This window comes from Rattus norvegicus, chromosome 6 (genome assembly GCF_021556685.1).
Source record: "Rattus norvegicus strain SHRSP/BbbUtx chromosome 6, alternate assembly SHRSP_T2T, whole genome shotgun sequence".
In the NCBI taxonomy this organism is placed as follows: Eukaryota; Metazoa; Chordata; class Mammalia; order Rodentia; family Muridae; genus Rattus; species Rattus norvegicus.
This window is the reverse complement of record NC_141539.1, coordinates 31,014,747-31,029,790: the sequence shown is the minus strand read 5'-3', so window position 1 is coordinate 31,029,790 and position 15,044 is coordinate 31,014,747. Positions and strand designations below refer to the sequence as shown.

Below are 15,044 nucleotides of genomic sequence, written 5' to 3'. Positions count from 1 at the left end.
ACATGCGGCTAGTTCAGTCACGCCTTAAGTCTGACGCGCCAGAGCAGCCCTCGTCAGTTTGTCGGCACTCTTGCCTTCATCTGAAGGAGCTGATTGTTCAGCTCCTCCGCATTCATGATTATTTTGAGACAGTCTCACTCCGTAGCCTCGCCTGGCTGTGAGCTCCTTGCAATCCCCCTGTGTGATGTCTTGAGTGCTGGGATTATAGATTCGTGCTGCCATGCCCTGCACAATCTATACTGCAGTATGCCACCTTACTGTAAGCCAGGGAAGGTTTACCATAACAGACATGGCTCACAGGAAGGAAGGAGGGAAACTCGACCTAGTGTCTTTGCTATTGCAACTTTAGGCTGCTGAGGTTGGGTTTAAAATGCTCGGGCAGAAGTGTGCTGCAAGGGGGCTTGAGATGAGGCTCAGGTTGGCAGTGTTCACTGGCACGCACAGATGCAGGCTTGGTCCTTAGCACTACGTAAACTGGGCATGATGACGTACCTGCGATCCCAGTCCCTGAAAGATGCAGGCAAGGGGATCAGAAACTCAAAGCCATCCTGGAATCCATGAGATTGAGTCTCAAACAGACAAATGAACAACCAAAGGAACAAACCCCCAAAGAACATGCAGAAGGCTGGACAGGACCTCCAGTGAGTTCAATGCTTGAAGAGGCTATGAATAACTCCCTTCATGAAAAAGCATATATGTAGTCAACATATTAAGTGGAGAGTTATTAAATGTTATGTGTAAATACTGAAGGAGATGAAAAGAACAGTGTGTTTCCCACTGCACGCCTCTCTGGGTAGCACAGATAACTCATGCCATCTGATTCTGTCTCACTGAGGATGTGAGTCTCCTCTTTATCCAGCACATCATGTGCACACTGCCTGTGTGGCCCTCCTGATGACCAGATGGGCAGTCTAGATACTGCAGGCCTTGTGTCCGTGCTAACGTCTATGCAGCAGCCTACTGCCAGAGCAGAATGCCTGTCTGTCATCTCATCCACTCTCATCACATAAGGCTCTGTCATCTCAGCCACCACAGGAAGCTGCATGCAGGCCATAGAGCTTTGATGTAGATCACACTGACACACACTATTCCTTACTGTGTTGTTCTCATCATTCTGCGTTATTATTACTAATGTAAACTTCTATAGTCTCTGATTCGTAAACTAAACCTCACCATAGGGCTATACATACAAGAAAAAACACTGTACAGAGAATCAGGACTATTGGCAGTCTTAAAATGGACTCACTCCTCTATGGATTAGGAAGAACCATTGTATAAATCAAAGACATATAGTAACAGATTCCAACACAGCCCACAAAATGTAGTAGGCTCTACCCTACATACCCAAGAGATGCCTGGTCTTTCTGAATATTGACCTTGATTTAAAATAAAAACCCAACGTAGATATTTTTATACTTTCAACAATTGGTAGCTTATGAGCCCTCAACTTGAAAGGAGTTCTTGTTTTGTTTCTTGTTTTGAGACAGGGTCTCATTATGTAGCCCAGGCTGACCTTGAACTCACAGAGTTCTGATGCCTTGCCCCGCTGTAGTTGTGTTTTTAAAGGTAAATGTTTAAACCATGGTAAAGCCTCATGGTAGAACTATGTACACTGGCTTTTGAGGTTTGATTGCGGCTTAAAGAGCAGACGAAATTGAACACTAATGATAAGTTAGAAGTAATCACTGGCTGCTGTTTGCTCAGTAAATAATCTATAAATACGATTCATCCAGCTTTGTTCACCTGTTTACATTTTTTTTTTTTTGGTTCTTTTTTTTCGGAGCTGGGGACCGAACCCAGGGCCTTGCGCTTTCTAGGTAAGCGCTCTACCACTGAGCTAAATCCCCAGCCCCTCACCTGTTTACATTTACTCACTGAGCGGAAGTGTGATTGTTTTGAGACACACATACACACATGCATGCATACACACACACACACACACACACACACACACACACACACACACACACACACACACACACACCCAAGCTCCCGAGAAGGGGGAAGAGGACACTTCGATAGGACACAGATCGCCTTTGGAAGCATCTACAATGCTTCACATGTATTAGATGGAGCATTTTACAAATGGTCCAGGAGGGGAATATAATCGAAGGGAAATGTCTTTATTTGGAGCAGCGGGTGCAGTGAGGCCACTAGGGGTAAAACAATCAAGTTCTGGCACGCATGGTCTGCTGGAGGTGGTGGCTCTCATTCGTGAGGCACATACCTTCATTATTGACAATTATGGAGGCTGTTCCTGTAGCTGCATCTCTGGTCTGGTATGTAAACTCTACAAGAAAAAGAAAGCCACAATTGAGTAATACAGCTTGGCATGGATAATTTATTTTAACAATTTTTATGTGACACTAATTCTTGGAAAAACTTTTTAACCTTTAACCATCTGGAATGAGTTAAAAAAGTAAGTAATTAGTGCTAATTTATACCCATCACCTATACAGTGAGGAAGTGGGCATCTTTACATCAGCAGCACCTTTTCTTTGCATTAGTAACAACCCATCAAACTACCCACACATTTACTCCTTAGAATTATTCAGAGTTGTATACATATGCATTTTTTAGAACAACATATTTCTTTTCTTCACTGTAAAAAAAATGACAGACTTGAGGTAAAAAACAAAAGGTTAAACATATAAAATGAACACAAGCTTTGTGTTTCGTCAGCAGTGTGGTCAGCCAGGCAGCTTCTCGCAGCAGCAGCAGCAGCAGCAGCAGCAGGGCCTGAGCAGCAGGCCAAGGCCCTGTGTTCCAGTCCTGGCTCCAGCTGCCCGTGTGCTCTTGGGAAAGCCCCAGAACCTTGGCTTTCCTCTGCTGTGATTATGTTCTCAGCCTTGGCAGCCCTGCATCACTCAGTGACTTTTCTTAAAACACCCTTATGAGTATAGCACCTGTGTTTTTCTTGTCACCTGCCTCTTTGCCATTAAATGAAGATTTGTAATCTCTGGGATTTCATTCCTATCTGGAGGAATGTCCATGAAGAAATTAAACAAAGCAGTGTTTATGGTCTCTCTGGCTACCAGGAGAGGAGCTACTAATTATACTTAGCTTTCCATTTTCCTGATAACAGGATCCCAGAAGAATGTTATAAACAACAAGCCAGGCGTGGTAGCACATATCTGTAATCTTAGCACTCAGAAGGTTAAGGCAGGAGGATGGCCTTGAGTTTGAGACTAGTACAGGCTACATAGTGACTATAAGGTCAGCCAAGAGACCCTTTCTCAAAAAAGTAAAAACAAAACAATATAAAACCATAAACAAAGTTATAAACATTAATTTTAAAAAGATGAAATGTTACCTGTAGAAATATGATTTTGTTTTAAGTTTTCTATGTAATTATTGCCAAAAGAATCATTGCCAACCTGTATCAGAGAAACGATGAGCATTAGATCTTTTACATTTAGTAAAATGTTACAATGTAGCTTTTAGAGTCTTTAGCATTTTCAAAGAGCACATATACATGGTACTTCATAAGACTAACTAATTAATCTTCTTAATGTAAGATGCTAGACTCTATTTCAGTCCTAAGAACGGTTATGTTCTGTAACACTGCTTTATTACATCCCCCCTAAAGCATGAAGCACGCATGCCTGGTGCCCGAGGGGACCAGGAGAGGCTTCAGATCTCTTGGAACAGAGGTTGCAATGGCTGTCTGCCTGTGGGTGTTGGGAACTGACCTTGGGTCCTCTTCCTGATGAGCCTTCTCTCCAGCCCGGTATCATTTCTTTCTTTTTTTTTTGGAGCTGGGGACCGAACCCAGGGCCTTGCACTTCCTAGGCAAGCGCTCTACCACTGAGCTAAATCCCCAACCCCCCACCCCCATCATTTCTTGAAGGCAGAGCTGCACATGAGTGGTACACACTGCATAGGCAATGCTGTGTGGTTTGAAATCGGTCTTTTCTAATTTGTCACCTTCAAATCACATATGCATTCACCATTCATTCATGTTTCTGGACTTACTTCTAAAAAGGTTAAGATCTCATGCTAACATGGATGCAAAAAAGCCCACAGGCCTCTATACTATACAAAGAACGAGAGGCAACTATTAAGAATGGGAAAAACAGTCTTCCCCCAGGGAAGAGCACACTAAACCCATTATCCAATTCCAAATGGTCAGGCTTGAAAACATCCATACGAGAACAGTATACACACACACACACACACACACACACACACACACACACACACACACACACACGTATGTACAAACAATGAAAAAAAGAGGTCATAACTTGAAAGGGGTTTATAGGAAGGTTCAGAGGGAGGAAAGGAAATATAATTACAATCTCAACTAGTTAATGAAAGATAAAATAAGCTTGAGATCTGTGCATGGTGGAACATGCTGAACACTCAGCGGTGCAAGCAGGAGGCAGACAGAGTCAAGGACTGCCAGGCTACTCTGGTCTCCCCTCCCACTCCAGCCCTGAAGCACACACTTCTTACACCTTTCGTTTGCTTCCCCACATACGGAAGTTCTTAGAAATTGTTAAGAAGTCACAGTAGAACCTTTGAAAAGGTTTTTTGACTACTTCCTGCCACTGAGCACAGTGAACAATACAATGAGATCTTCGCAGAGGATAATGGGCCTAATAAAGACTATTACAAAAGAGTAGCGGGAGGCTTCTGTTTCCCAGTCACACTTTGGCCAGCAAATTGACAAGAGAAATTTAAATGTAAGCATCTTGGCCAGGAGGCAACTGGTGCATATGGGAGTCAGGGGACTTGGAGTCTTTCAGTTCTGCCATTATCTAGCTAATTAAAATTCTTTGCATTTTGCCTCAAATTGTTCCATCTGAGCCAGGCTGGAGGGTGGAAGTGGTGTGCGTTCTCTCTGGCAGACAGGAACCCATGGTTCTCAGCGCTGGCTGCACATTAACATCTCCAGGAGCACTAACCATCCCAATGCAATGCTCTGGTCACACACACACTCCCAGGCAGCTGAAGTGCACTCCGCAGGCAGGTGGACCTGCGTGGGGAGGGGAGGCCAGTGTGTGGTCCACGGGGAAGATTGCTGGGCTTCAGGACGAAAGGGCTGGGAGCAGGTTGGAAAGCTGTGTGTGTCTAAGAGATGGAAATGAGAGCTAACGGTGAGCTCACAGTCCTGAGCATGCTCTGTAGGTAGATCAGCTAAGAGGAGAGGGGGAAGCATGGTCTGCAAAGTCCGTTAGGGCTGCCAGGCTGGACCCAACACTGGAATGAAGACACAGTAGAGCAACAGAGATGTCCTTGCCTTGTGTTTGCTGAACCCTGCTCAGAAGGGCTGCAGGGTTGTTCCCACTCAGGTCTCAGGTTTTTGTTGTTGTTGCCAGGTTTTTTTTTTTTGCTTCTATCTTTCTAAAATTCACATTTGGCCAAAATAATTAGATTTCATTTTTGGAGTTGTGAGTAGAGTCATTTTTAACTTGACCTCGTCACTTGACTGTGGCGGGACACGATGTGTGTACATATGTTCATGTTTATTTCCTGGCCTTCACTTCTGAGAACGTAGGAGTCCATTCTTCTCTCCCCACCTACTCACACTGTACCTATTTTTCAAGCACCAACTTACATCTACCTTCCCTCTTTTGGCTCTCATTAATGCTCTCATTTCCAGAACTCCTACACAGCATTCCTGATCGCTACCATAATCCAGTGCCATCTCACACTGTTTGCAACTCCATATTTGTCCATGGAGGCTTCCTACAGCTCGGAGAGGCTAGCCTGCGATCTCTCGGCCCTTCCCCAAGCCCTGCACATGGAAGGTGTCCAGTCTGTATCACATCATCTTAGTTACTCTACAGTTTATTTCCTTGAGCCTATCTTATTCCTGAAGGGATATGACCCTGAGCACATGAGTTATGTTGTAGCTGCAGACAAGGCTTTGCTTATAACAGGAGGGTCTCTGGTCATGAAGGTGTTCTCAGACTTAACACGCAGCCCTCCGCCCTTACTGCTTTCCTTGTTAACCACAGTGTGGATTAAGGATTTGTAAAATACAAAAACAATGCAATAAAATCAAAAGGAGGATCATAAGGTACAAAGCCTCGTTAATTGTGGCTGAATTCAGTGGCTGTAAAAATCTACCACCATATTGCTATAAATCATTCTGTTTACTTCTGGTGTCTGACTGTCTAGACCAGGGACAGACTGAGCATAGCACTGGCCTGATGCATAGGCTTTTGAGTTGCACTGTCCTGATTTACTGTGTCCTTTGTCACTGGACTTCCTGTCTGACCTTCCTGAAGGGAACCAAGTGCTAGCTGCATTAGAGGTGAGACAGTTTTACCTTTGTAGGAAACAAAACCATGTTATTTCCTCAGATTGCCCTAGTGTGCTGGCTCCTTGCTTGGTCATTGAGATCCAGGTCTGCTTGTAGTTTCTGTTCATCTACACAGAGAGCAGCTGTGGGCTCACAACTGGGCCCCTACCCCTTGGGCTCTTTATTTAACATGGTTCTTAGCTGCCATGTTGGATGTTTCTTCTTTCTGTTCTTTTGTGTGTACATGTGTCTGTGAGGGTGTACATGTGTGTATGTCTGGGTGCAGAAATGTGAAGGTCAGAGGTCAACTTCAGGTGCTGCCCCTTAGGGACACTATCCATGATACTTGAGCCAGGGTCTCTTACTGGCCTGGCACTCTCCAATTTGGCTAGGTTGGCTAGTGAACCCTACTCCTCCAGCCTTGGCCTCTCTAGTGCTGGGATTACACATATACACCAGACTGTCCTTTACAAAAAACAAAGCAAAACACAGGTTCTATGTATTGAAGTCAGATCCTCATGCTTGTCACACTGCACCATCTCTAGTCTCCTGCTATTTTTGAGACAGCGTCTCAGTAGGCAGGCTAGGGAGGGCAGCTTCACACTTGTGGTAGCTCTGTGGTAGCCTCCTGAGTGCTGGCTTACAGGCAATCACCAGGTTTGATGTTTAGAAAGAACTTCCTTCTCATAAATATTTGGCTTCAATTGAATGCAAGTGGAGAAAGGATTTGCACTCAGGAGAAGTCTATGAGAGAGGCCCTAGCAGGCTGTTTGCCTTGGGATGAAGACTTTCATTTTCAAAAACACCATCTCCAATTGTTGCTGGACATTAGCCTGGACACAAGACTCAGCTGAACACCAAATCCACAATTCTTAACTGCCTAGAGTGCTCCCTTATTTGTTTGTCACTGTACAAACACTAACAGGACCCCGCTTACTGCTTTTGTCACAGGCACCTAAACAGATAACTCCTTCATGGTTCTGCCTGTGCCGCCAATCTTCCCTGCCAGAACCTGATATCTCGTGTGTTGCAGCCCAGTGAAACATAAGTTAGTATTGCGTAGAGAATGACGGGGGATTCTCTACCAGCTTCTCTTTTGCTCCATCTGTTCATTTTTGTCTTGATTAATGTATTAATTTGGGTTTTGATTTGGAACTTATCATCTTTAAAAAACTGCTAAAAACCAAGTGTGGCTAATTTGTCTGACAAGAACACACTGCAAGCTGTGTGCGCTGTGCACACCTGTAGCCCAGCTGTAGACAGGTGAAGGCGGGAGGAATGGAGGGCTTTCTATATCACACAGCAAGGTCAAGGCCAGTGCGGCCTACATAGGGCTATGAAACCCTGTCTCACACACCATAAAGAAACAACACAGGGTAACACAACACAACGCCTCACAGCGGAAGCTATAACGATGACGGATAACTTTGTATAAAAGTCTATTGTTTTCTCTTTAAGAACTCTAAGAGGCACATACCTATAATCCCAGCAGCCAGGAGATCAAGGCGGGAGTATTATGACTTGGACGCTAATAGGGGCTATAAAGAGAAACCCTTTGTTAAGTTTAGAGGCAGAAGGCATTCTTTGCATTTGTGAGACTGTGTTCCTTCCCCAACACCAGAATAAGAAAATAAAACAAGGAGACTAAGAATAGCACACTATTTTCTTAATTTAATGTTAAATAAATCCTTGCCTTAGGGTCCCAAGGCACGAAAGCAAATTTATCCTGGGTGGGCTTAACTTGTAATCAGTTTTCGTATGTTTTCCTGTGCAAAGGCTAGGACTAAATTGTGTGGAGCAAACACGGATGACTGAAAGAGCTCAGAAGATGCTCTGAAAGCATGAGGTGCTGGGAGGAGCCATCCATCCCTCCAAGCAGAGTGAAGTAGACAGATGCTCCCTTCTCCTGCCCTCAGGACTGGAGCACGGCCCAGCCCTGATCCTCTCACGCCTATCACCTGACTTCAGGTCTCACTTCCCCAGTTCAGTTCTACTACTCAGATAACTACTCAGATATTTCTATTTTGTTTTTCTATCTTTGCCTTCCATCCTATAGACCTAAATTAAAAACAATCTCAAAATCTAAGAGTAGGATGAGACCGGGCCCATGGAATCCTGACTTCAGAGGCCACAGGAATACTTTACATACAGCTTCCTTCCTTCCTTCCTTTTTATTTTTAAAGATTGTATTTATTATATATAAGTACACTGTAGCTGTCTTCAGACACACCAGAAGAGGGCATCAGATCCCATTACAGATGGTTGTGAGCCACCATGTGGTTGCTGGGATTTGAACTCAGGACCTCTGGAAGAGCAGTCAGTGCTCCTAACGACTGAGCCATCTCTCCAGCCCCTGCAGACAGTTTTCAAGCGGGAGGGTGTTCCACTCTTTTCCACTCCCAGGTTCAGAGAACTCCCCTTGGCCCAGGACTGCCACTCTGGATACTTAGCTCCCAAACCAAGTCTCCCTACCAGGAGAGCCTACCTTCTTCCCAGTGTCTGAGCCCCTTTGTGAGTGTCACTGGGTCAGTACCTAGATCGCATCCCTAATCAAGGATGGGATAAGTCAGGCGTAAAATTTTTTTCAGTTCCCTCTCACAGTGCCATCGTTTCTAGAACACAATTATTTCCTGACTAGCTGCATTACTATTTTAAATCCCTAAGGACCAAGCTTAACAGAGGTGGTTCTTATTTTGAATTTTGTTTTTCCTGTGATGTTTCTGACCAGATAGCCATGAGAATGATATGCTGGACATAAATGAGAAATAAGCTACAGTTCATTAGCAGATGAAGTGATAATTGTATGGCTTACACATCCTTTAGAGGCTCCCACTGAGAGGAAAGTGCTGGGAGAACCCAGAAACGACATTTCTGTCAATTTTTTTTTTTTTTTTTTTGGAAATTCCACATAGTTCACAAGAGACAGCTTTTCTTTTTTCTTTTCTTTCTTTCTTTCTTTTTTTTTTTTTGGTTCTTTTTTTTTTAGGAGCTGGGGACCGAACCCAGGGCCTTGCGCTTCCTAGGCAAGCGCTCTACCACTGAGCTAAATCCCCAACCCCAAGAGACAGCTTTTCTAAGGTTTTGTTTTTTCTTATCATCTTCTGGGCAGATTCAAATTCAACTTTCTTTGTACTTAAGTTTACCTTCTTATAACAGCAATGTTACCACCTTCAGATGTCATATACATTTGGAAACTTTTGACAGATAAATACAATTTCAGTAGGATTACTTTCTCTATACGACTGAAAACAGGAGTATGCCAAGATCAGTTGTGTGGTCAGTACAACCCAGACTCTGCTAGCACACTCGGTGCAGCAGTAATGACGAGGCTTGGTGACGGAGGAGTGGCTGCCCTAGAGCTGCTGTGCTGCTGAGGCCCTCATGGGGGCAGGATGACTCAGGTCCTTTAGAAGTTGGACTGCAGACCCCTGGGAACAGGTTAATTCCTCTCACGTTGCATACTCTGCCTGTAAAGCTCATTGGATTCAGGGAGGCAGCATCAAGTTATCTGAGGACTGCTACTTCCCAGAGGATTCATCAACGGAGAAACTCATACAAGCATAAGAAAGCCTAATCACTTATTTAGAATTTTTACAAACAAACCTCAAAAGGATTGAACACAGGTACTCAGAGAGGTGCATGTGGATGCACTCACTGATGGATAGGTATCCACATAAAGGTTTAGTATAGCCATTAAAAAAGACGTAATGTTGATACATGCTATGGATGGTGGAGCCTCAAAAACAGTGAAAGAAGCCAGAAGCAAAAGTCATATATTACACGGCCAGGTTATATGAACTATTCAGAACAGATAGGTTCATAGAGACAGAATGTAGATTGGTGGCTACAGGAATAGGGGAGAAATTGCTTAAGTGGACATGAAGTTTTCCTTTGGAGTGATGGTGTTCTGGACTGACTGAAAGCAGTATGTGTAAACCATCGCAGATCACTAAGTGTTACTAAACTTTAATGTTTCTTTAGACAGGGCCTCACTACATAGCTCAGGTTGGCCTTGAACGTGACCCTTCAGCATCATGAGCATCTGGTACCCACCACCACCTCCAGTAAAGTGTTCATTACACACTTGTGCAGGAAGACAGAGACAATGGCCTTGAACCAGCCTTTGCCCTGGCCCCGCACCAGTGCTATATGGCTTACCTTGCAGACCATGGCTGCCTTTGCTCCCAGTCGGGCAGCTTGGACACACTGGTTGGCACCTTTTCCTCCAAAGCCAATAAAAAACTTGTGTCCATGGATAGTTTCTCCAGTTTTTGGCAAGCGAGAAGTAAGACTATTGTGATTTAAAGAGAAGAAAACAAAGCATGTTGGTAATTGCAATCAGTGTACATTCTTGAGAGACCACGAAAGGTTCTCTGCTAGAGCTCTTAATCTTCTCAAGAAAGCTGTGAGCCACCAGGAAGACAGCCCTTCCTTTCAGCTTGCCTTATAACACAGCCCATCTCCTCCAGAGAACTCCTGTCCCCTCCAGTGCTGTAGCTGCACTGCAAATGACAGCTGGTGTCTGTCCTCCACGGGCTATTCACAGGACAGGTGTCTGTCTGTCCTCCATGGGTTATTCACAGGACAGTCCTCTGGCCCACACCAGAGCTTTCCTCACAGTGGAACTCAGCAGGCAGTCCGCTGTCAAGTGAATGGGCTTCTCTGCCAGTTTAATAGGAAGCAGGAGGTGTATCATGATTCTACTGCGTGTCCAGTGTAGGACTTGAAGAGGAGAGGGAAGCAGGGATTTCTGGTACTAAAACAACCCTCTTTGTCTCCTTGAGGGTGGGGCAGGAGCAGACTCTGTCTTGCCTACTGTGTCATTTATGCACAGTGACAAAAAGAACATGTATTTAAAATGATGGAGCGCTAAGTCCTAAGTTTGGGCTTAAGTTTCATTATGGAGCATAGGAATCATACAAAAGTAGATCTCCCTTGTCCTATTCACTCATCATTCAGATTCAGTTACCAACTCCTAGCTGATCTTGCTCCCATCCCCACTGGTGTCTCAACAGGCTGAGGCTCTAAGCATGACTTCACCATGACGCTATGGCCAACAGTGACAGTATTATCCAGGGGAAACATTACATGGGATTTGTTTCTGGTAAAAGTTTTCATGATTTTAAAAGATAAGATTTGAGGGAACAACATTTCTGGAGGATGGAAAGAAATGACTGACTTCAAAATGGTAGGATTTCAGACAAGTGAAGTGAGGACTTGATGCCTGGCCATAAGAAGTGGGCCCAGGATGGTACCAGTAGGATGGTAGTGAATCAGTTCTACAGGAAAGAAAGGCCAATCATAAGTTCACAACGAAGACTAGACAAGAGGCTAAGGTGTGTAAGAGACTACAGGTGTGTGTTCATTAATAAATAGGCCACGATATATCTGAAACCATATTGTATTAGAAGAGAGTGACAGAACAATGCCAATTCCTCCAGGTCACTAATAGCTTGTCTGAAGTGGGTTGATATGAACTAATGCCAGAATGCATATTTGTTTCGATAAAGACTAAGATCAACCTGTGAGTCTCTATAAGCTTCTAAAACCGTCAATAAATCAGAGGACATGATTCCACTCCCAGCACTGTGCTGTCAAATATGCTTGAGATTCAAGAGACTCATCAATAATGTGAAGGCATCCCACTCCTCCCCTCTTCAATGCTATTTTTATCTAGGATTCTACATGCATTTATAGTACTGATGAAAAAATATACATCTAAAAGGTTCACTTCTGAAAAAGGTACTCAATCAAGAGAAAAATGGTTTTAATGTAATGTTATTATCCTGTCATTTAATTTAGCAATGACAGTGATGATTGGATTTTGATTTGCATCAGAAATCTTAAACATTTTAGGATCCTATTACGAGCAGCCGCGGTGAGTAATCCATGTGAGGGAGTAACAATGTGAATTCTTGGCTTATTGATTCTGCTACCACGACTCGGAAAACCTTAAAAAGCAGACTATCTACCATGGCGAAAACAGGTATAATAACTTCATTAATAAGACAATGACGTAGAGAGACTTATTTACCTGGGTCACAAGTCACTGTTTTGAACCTGTCAGCTGTGGGGAACCACGAGAAGTGTACTGCCAGGCTACTATGGGATGGGTATGAACAGAGGGTGAAACTCTGGCACCACGTATGTGCACTTGATGCAGGAGCAGGCATGGCTAGGATATAGAGTAATTTATTTGAAAAAATGTTATTTGTTTGCATATTGATGTTTTACCTGCAGATAAGTCTGTGTCTTATGTGCATGCAGTGCCCATGAAGTCCAGAAGAGGACATCACACGTCCCGGGACTGGAGTTACAGGCAGTTGTGATGTGGGTGGTGGAAATTGAATCCTAGTCCTCTGAAAGAGCAGAAGTGCTCTTGGTCACTGAACCATCTTTCCAGCCCCTTTAGAGTCATTTCTAAACAAACAATATTAACACGAACTGGTAGATATTAGCAAGTGTGGAATTAATTCAGCAATCATTGAAAGGTTTCATGTCTTTGGTGTATTACTATTTTATTTTTTCTTCTTTCTCTATCTTTTCTCTGCCCTTACTGCGTTCTTTCTTCAGCTGTTAACTTTCCCTATATGGGAACAAGGATCGAGTCTGCTGTGTTCTCCACTGTACCCAAAGTACACACCAGACTTGAGCTCTTGTTTCCTCTGTTTAGTATACATTTTTGTTTCTAAATTGGGGTTTGAAGGTGCTGATTATGGGGTGGAAGAGGAAGCTAGCAGCCATGGCTATACAACTGCCGACAACAACAATTCCACCTTTTGCCATATCTTGCTCACTGCACTACAGTTTTTAGCTGGGTTCTTTTCTTTCTCTTGCCCCACTCCCCTCTCCCCCTCCTCTTTGAGACAGTCTCACTTAGCCCAGGCTGACTTGGAACTCACTCTGACGATAAGGCTGGCCTTGAACTCCTAAGCTTCCTGCCTCTCTATTTCCTAAGTGCTAGAATGACAGGCATGTAGGGGTTTTCTTTCTTTTTCCTCCTCTTTAAAATATTTATTTTAAAAATATGTGTGTGTATATGCTGGTGCTGTCAGAGGCCAGAAAGAGGATGTCAGATCCCCCCAGAGCTGGGGTTCCTGGTGTTTGTGAGTGCTGGGACAGACTTGGCCCCTCAGAAAGGGCTGCAAACATTCTTGGCCTCTGAGCCTTCTCTGTAGCCCCCAGAATTCCTCTACTATAATCAAGAATTATAATTATAGGATATACATTGCTTGTACATTCAGTCAACAATTCAGTAAGTGTTGAGTGTTTTCTGATATACTTTCTATAGGGCAGAATCATCTTGCTGACAAGGTTATAATTCAAGCTGGTACACGTGGAAGATGAGCGCGTCTCATGTCACAGACCCAGGGTCATATGATCCAATTCGTATCTTTTAGAGGCTAGAAGTGTAGCTCAGTGGTAGAGCACTTGCCTAGTATGTGTGAGGCCCTGAATTCAATCCCTAGCACTTACAAAAGCTCACTGTGTCTTTAAAAAGGTTAGTGTGCAGGTATGCATTGCTGAATGGCAAGTGTGCATTCTGAGGAGTGAGTAATTTTGTTGTTTGTCAAATGTCAGTATATACGAACCAAGATGGCTGTGTCATCGAGAGCATCTTATGAGACTACCATTACACACGCTGTCTATGGGTGACAGTTAAGGTTGCATACAAGAGGGCAACACATAGAAAATGAGTTTATGACCGGCACCCATAGAGAAGAGTGGGGAACAAAACCGTCATGCTCCACTGCCCTCTGCTTTCAGTTCAGGGTTGGACACAAGGCCTCATACGTGCTAGGCAAGTGTTCTGACAGATTCATGCACTATCTAAACTTGCTCTGTAGTTCAGGTAGTTCTATCATTCTCCTGCTTTTGCTGCTCAAGTAGCTGGGGTTTCAGGCCTGTATCATCAGACCTGGCCTCCATTTTGTATGTTGATACTTAGGCACTTAAATCTATATGGTAAGAATCCATTTCTGATTCATTCGTCCTTCTGCCTTATTTTTTTAGCTACCTGTTCTTTGTTAGTAGCAACTAGTTCCTTATGGACACAGACTCATGGAGCCTTGCGAAGAGCTGTATTATTTGTTCCCCAGAGCTTCTCCATTTCTTTGCTATAATCCTTTAGGACAGCCCATGGAGGTCAAAGGTCAGGTCTCTCTTTCTAACATGTGGGTCCCTAGGGTTGAATTGAGGGAGTCAGGGCTGGCAGCCAGCACCTCACACCCACCATTCTCTCTGTATGGGCTCTTTCTTCCCTGCTCTGACTCCCTTGCCCCTCCCTGCCTGTGCTTCCTCCATTGAGGGGAAACCTGCAGGTGTTCACTCGGGGACAGGAGGTGAGAATGGAAACTTGGTCCAGATCGACTTTGTCAACCCCAGTCAGACTTGGGAACTCTCATGGCAGGCAGCTCATTGCCAGCATATTTAAAATACAGAACAATTTGGGAAAAGGTTTCCAGGCAATAATCATTCTAACTTAAGCATACAATAAAGCTTAAAGTGTGACATAGAACAGTGGTTCTCAACCTTCCTAAAGTTGCAACCTTTTAATACAGTTCCTCATGTTATGGTGACTCCACACCATAAAATTATTTTGTGGCTACTTCATAACTGTAATTTTGCTACTGTTATGAATCATAATGTAAATATCTGATATTTCTGGTAGTCTTGGGTAGCTTCTGTAAAGGGGTTAGTTAATTTCCAAAGGGGTCATAACCCTTAGGTTGATAAACGGTGACTTAGAAACTGTCCTACAAAGTACCCGTGACTGTGGGTGTGTTCTCTA

The 15,044-nt window shown here is 43.9% G+C and overlaps 2 protein-coding genes across 11 annotated transcripts in view; one reads left to right on the top strand and one right to left on the bottom strand.

Annotated features, from left to right (window-relative positions):
• Window positions 1-15,044, top strand: part of Babam2 (BRISC and BRCA1 A complex member 2) — a 450,578-nt gene that overhangs the window by 37,208 nt on the left and 398,326 nt on the right. The gene's annotated exons all lie outside the window — the stretch shown is intronic.
• The window catches only part of Rbks (ribokinase), a 76,566-nt gene that overhangs the window by 43,214 nt on the left and 18,308 nt on the right, over window positions 1-15,044 (bottom strand). For 6 of the 9 annotated variants that reach the window (NM_001108703.1, XM_087553700.1, XM_087553699.1 and 3 more), the window contains exons 2-4: window positions 10,412-10,544; window positions 3,314-3,377; window positions 2,228-2,290 (exon numbers count right to left, since the gene is read on the bottom strand). In NM_001108703.1, coding sequence (NP_001102173.1) covers window positions 2,228-2,290; window positions 3,314-3,377; window positions 10,412-10,544 — 260 coding nt within the window. Of the gene's footprint in view, window positions 1-2,227; window positions 2,291-3,313; window positions 3,378-7,730; window positions 7,792-10,411; window positions 10,545-15,044 lie in introns of all 9 variants that reach the window. The other 3 variants (XM_087553703.1, XM_087553705.1, XM_087553706.1) reach the window with 3 other exon arrangements.